At 43.4% G+C, this 5,000-nt stretch overlaps 3 protein-coding genes across 3 annotated transcripts in view; all 3 read right to left on the reverse strand.

The window, feature by feature from the left end:
* Window positions 1-5,000, reverse strand: part of LOC116054954 (NACHT, LRR and PYD domains-containing protein 12-like) — a 752,812-nt gene that overhangs the window by 142,184 nt on the left and 605,628 nt on the right. The window lies entirely within an intron of this gene.
* LOC116038066 (NACHT, LRR and PYD domains-containing protein 3-like) overlaps window positions 1-5,000 on the reverse strand; it is a 1,733,742-nt gene that overhangs the window by 112,468 nt on the left and 1,616,274 nt on the right. The window lies entirely within an intron of this gene.
* Window positions 1-5,000, reverse strand: part of LOC118495100 (ATP-binding cassette sub-family F member 3-like) — an 18,857-nt gene that overhangs the window by 3,730 nt on the left and 10,127 nt on the right. Inside the window, exons 11-15 of the mRNA XM_036001507.1 lie at window positions 4,761-4,783; window positions 2,795-2,850; window positions 2,491-2,691; window positions 725-801; window positions 404-448 (exon numbers count right to left, since the gene is read on the reverse strand). Of these exons, the coding sequence (XP_035857400.1) occupies window positions 404-448; window positions 725-801; window positions 2,491-2,691; window positions 2,795-2,850; window positions 4,761-4,783 (402 nt within the window). The remainder of the gene's footprint in view (window positions 1-403; window positions 449-724; window positions 802-2,490; window positions 2,692-2,794; window positions 2,851-4,760; window positions 4,784-5,000) is intronic.

Genomic DNA, 5,000 nt, shown 5'->3' on the forward strand with positions numbered 1-5,000 from the left:
CGGTAGTAATAACAGAAGTTAGTCTGAGTAACGGTAGTAATAACAGAAGTTAGTCTGAGTAACGGTAGTAATAACAGAAGTTAGTCTGAGTAACGGTAGTAATAACAGAAGTTAGTCTGAGTAATGGTAGTAATAACAGAAGTTAGTCTGAGTAATGGTAGTAATAACAGAAGTTAGTCTGAGTAATGGTAGTAATAACAGAAGTTAGTCTGAGTAATGGTAGTAATAACAGAAGTTAGTCTGAGTAATGGTAGTAATAACAGAAGTTAGACTGAGTAACGGTAGTAATAACAGAAGTTAGTCTGAGTAATGGTAGTAATAACAGAAGTTAGTCTGAGTAATGGTAGTAATAACAGAAGTTAGACTGAGTAACGGTAGTAATAACAGAAGTCAGTCTCCTTACTTTAAAGTGACTTCAGTTTCTTTCTCCAGAGGCTTCAGTTCAGGTCTGAGGGAGGAAAACACACTCAGTACCAGTATACACACAGTACTAGTACACAGTCACAGTTTCCCTCGGTTTGTGGAAGATATATTATTCCACAAAATATATACTATATTTTGGGCGGGGATGATTTAGGGTTCCTCCCTCAAGAAAATGTTACATTAATACTACTCAAAAAGTTATCCACAGTACCCCACAGTACTCCACAGTACCACATGGTACTCTAGAGTACACAGTAGTACCCTACAGTATCCTACAGTACTCCACAGTAGAAGTACTCACAGCCTCTCCAGCAGTTTGAGTTTGCTCTGCACCTGAGCAGCTCTGTTAGCGTTGTACCGAAATCTGTCGATGAACACCTGCAACACAGACACAGCAGAGTCACTGACGCAATGCATTCTGGGTAAACACACAAACACACAGCAGTCACTGACGCAATGCATTCTGGATAAACAGCCTGAGTGTCTGTACTGCAGCAGTAGTAGTACATGTATGTGTTGTCTGTACTGCAGTAGTAGTAGTACCTGTATGTGCTGTCTGTACTGCAGTAGTAGTAGTAGTAGTAGTAGCTGTATGTGTTGTCTGTACTGCAGTAGTAGTACCTGTATATGCTGTCTGTACTGCAGTAGTAGTACCTGTATGTGCTGTCTGTACTGCAGTAGTAGTAGTAGTACCTGTATGTGTTGTCTGTACTGCAGTAGTAGTAGTAGTAATACCTGTATGTGCTGTCTGTACTGCAGTAGTAGTAGTAGTAGTAGTAGTAGTAGCTGTATGTGTTGTCTGTACTGCAGTAGTAGTACCGTATATGCTGTCTGTACTGCAGTAGTAGTACCTGTATGTGCTGTCTGTACTGCAGTAGTAGTAGTAGTACCTGTATGTGTTGTCTGTACTGTAGCAGTAGTAGTACCTGTATGTGTTGTCTGTACTGCAGCAGTAGTAGTAGTACCTGTATGTGTTGTCTGTACTGTAGCAGTAGTAGTACCTGTATGTGTTGTCTGTACTGTAGCAGTAGTAGTACCTGTATGTGTTGTCTGTACTGTAGCAGTAGTAGTACCTGTATGTGTTGTCTGTACTGCAGCAGTAGTAGTAGTAGTAGTACCTGTATGTGTTGTCTGTACTGCAGTAGTAGTAGTAGTAGTAGTACCTGTATGTGCTGTCTGTACTGCAGTAGTAGTAGTAGTAGTAGTAGTAGTAGCTGTATGTGTTGTCTGTACTGCAGTAGTAGTACCGTATATGCTGTCTGTACTGCAGTAGTAGTACCTGTATGTGCTGTCTGTACTGCAGTAGTAGTAGTAGTACCTGTATGTGTTGTCTGTACTGCAGTAGTAGTAGTAGTAATACCTGTATGTGCTGTCTGTACTGCAGTAGTAGTAGTAGTAGTAGTAGCTGTATGTGTTGTCTGTACTGCAGTAGTAGTACCGTATATGCTGTCTGTACTGCAGTAGTAGTACCTGTATGTGCTGTCTGTACTGCAGTAGTAGTAGTAGTACCTGTATGTGTTGTCTGTACTGTAGCAGTAGTAGTACCTGTATGTGTTGTCTGTACTGCAGCAGTAGTAGTAGTAGTAGTACCTGTATGTGTTGTCTGTACTGCAGTAGTAGTAGTAGTAGTAGTACCTGTATATGCTGTCTGTACTGCAGTAGTAGTAGTAGTAGTAGTACCTGTATATGCTGTCTGTACTGCAGTAGTACCGTTATGTGTTGTCTGTACTGCAGTAGTAGCAGTAGTAGTACCTGTATATGTTGTCTGTACTGCAGTAGTAGTAGTAGTACCTGTATGTGCTGTCTGTACTGCAGTAGTAGTAGTAGTACCTGTATGTGCTGTCTGTACTGCAGTAGTAGTAGTACCTGTATGTGCTGTCTGTACTGCAGTAGTAGTAGTACCTGTATGTGCTGTATGTACTGCAGTAGTAGTACCTGTATGTGCTGTATGTACTGCAGTAGTAGTACCTGTATATGCTGTCTGTACTGCAGTAGTAGTACCTGTATGTGCTGTCTGTACTGCAGTAGTAGTACCTGTATGTGCTGTATGTACTGCAGTAGTAGTACCTGTATATGCTGTCTGTACTGCAGTTGGGCCTCGTACTCTCTCTGCTGGTTCTTCAGTCTGTCTTCTTTGGTTTTAATAAAGTTTTCGTAGTCGCCGCGGTAACTGTCCAGCCTCTGGGAGTGCAGGTGCACGATGTCCGTTACCACGGCGTTCAGGAAGTTCCTGTCGTGGGACACCACCAAGATGGTGGACTGCCACGTCTGGGGAGGGAGGGGGGGCAGTTATTACGAGCTAGCTCCGGGCTAACCGCGGCCATTGTTTTCAATGAGGAATGCTAACGCTAAAGTGAGTCAGAGGTCAGACCTGCAGGTAGGTCTCCAACCACAGAATGGCTCGGACGTCCAGCATGTTGGTCGGCTCTGAAAAACACGCACAACATCACACAACATCACCGCACAACATCACACAACATCACACAACATCACACAACGCACAAAACACGCACAACATCACCGCACAACATCACTGCACATCACCACACAACATCACCGCACAACGACTTTTTGGCAAATTTCCATGACTATATTTTCCTGAAAATGTCAGTCGACATTATACAATAAGAATATAAATCAGTGATAAAGTTAACCCTCAGAGGTTTAACAGCTAACAACGTATGCGGTTCATAGTGGGATTCCTAAATTAATCACATATTATTATGCTGTGGTAAACATTCCATGACTTTTCCAAAACTTTCAGGGTCTTTTTATGTTTCTAAAACCTGTCCAGGCCTGGAATTTGCATTTTTCAAATTCCATAACTTTTCCAGGTTTTTTCAAAACGTATGAACCCTTTATATATTTATAATAAACGGGAACACCACCCAAAGAGAACTAACGCCTGGACTCAAGATCTTTTTGCTAGGCGTTGGGAGCACCATGCCACCCATGCCGTGGCTCATAGGACAGCCTCAACATCACGTATTTGGTGAATTATGAGGTCTCAGATTGGTGCATACGCTCCAGGACTCGCCGATATGATTCCAACATTTTAGGCAGAATGGGAGGCTTTTCAGATACTGGTATCGGTATGAGAACATCTGTAATCTCTACCAAACTACCAGGAGTAGGACCAGGGCTAACGCCACGGACGCCACTCGTCCTACTAAACTCAGATGTTCTGTCCAATAGACCAGTGGTCCTCAAATGGGGGTACGTGTCCCCCTAATGGTACTCTGGAGGACTGCAGGGGGTACGTGTCCCCCTAATGGTACTCTGGAGGACTGCAGGAGGTACGTGTCCCCCTAGGGGAAACTCTGGAGGACTGCAGGGGGTCCGTGTCCCCCTAGGGGTACTCTGGAGGACTGCAGGGGGTCCGTGTCCCCCTAGGGGTACTCTGGAGGACTGCAGGGGGTACGTGTCCCCCTAGGGGTACTCTGGAGGACTGCAGGGGGTACGTGTCCCCCTAGGGGTACTCTGGAGGACTGCAGGGGGTACCTAAGATTTTTTGCTAAATGTTTTTCAGTTCCAAGGCTGGAGTTCTGTCTTTTTTTCAAGTTTGTTGGTTTTTTAGAAGTTCTTGTCTCTGTTTTTGAAGTTTGTCACCTTTCTTTGAAGGTTTTGTCGTTAGTTTTGACCTATTCTTGCCTTTCTTCTGTACTTTTTTGTCCTGTCTTTTTTTCTTCGACGTTTTTTTTTCTGCTTTTTTCAAAGTTTTTGTCCGTTTTTTCAAAGTTTGTCACCTTTTTGGAATTTTTTGTCCCTTCTGTCGCCCTAGTGTTGCCTTCCTTCTTTCTACTGTGTGTTTTTTTCAAAGTTTTTATTGCTTTGTTGAAGTTTGTGGCTCTTTTTCCGAAGTTTTTGTTACTATTTTCGACCTATTCTTGCCTTCCTTCCTTCTACCGACTTTCTCCAAGTTGTTGTCTCCTGTTTCCATCAGCATCTAAATGTTTTCCAGGTCCAAGGCTGTAGTTTAGTAAATCTATCTCTGACAGCGCTGTATTCTTCATCTTTATAGAGACTTCACGCTGGTTAGGGGGTACATGGTTTAAAAAAATCTGTTCAAAGGGGGTACATTATTGAAAAAAGCTAGAGAAGCAGTGACATAGACTAGCGGCTGGTTCCACCGTGTTTGGTGTTTCTGACAAAGTGCAGCATCAACGTAGACCCAGCTCACACCCAGTCTACCAAACTCCAGGTGAGAAAGCGTCCTGGCTACCACTGCTCTGTACTCTTACTGCAATACTACCAAAACTTCTGCTACTCCTAGTGGCACTGACGCTACTACTGGCCACTAACTGACCAATCAGAGAGAGGCTGTAGCTGTGACTCACCATCCAGCAGCAGCAGGTCTGGCCTGATGGGAACAAACGGAAAGAAATGATGAGAAAATCAGACGCATGCACACGGACGCGCGCACACGCACACACCAACAGGCTCAATACACACATTGCAAAAGACATCAGCAGAAATCTGTACTTTAAAATGTAACTGTCAGTCTTATTTTAGTGCTGCCGTTTATATTCAATTCATTAGTTTTAAATCCAACAAGCAGTTTGGATGCATTTTAGCAA

This window comes from Sander lucioperca, chromosome 5, assembly GCF_008315115.2.
Source record: "Sander lucioperca isolate FBNREF2018 chromosome 5, SLUC_FBN_1.2, whole genome shotgun sequence".
Lineage (NCBI taxonomy): Eukaryota > Metazoa > Chordata > Actinopteri > Perciformes > Percidae > Sander > Sander lucioperca.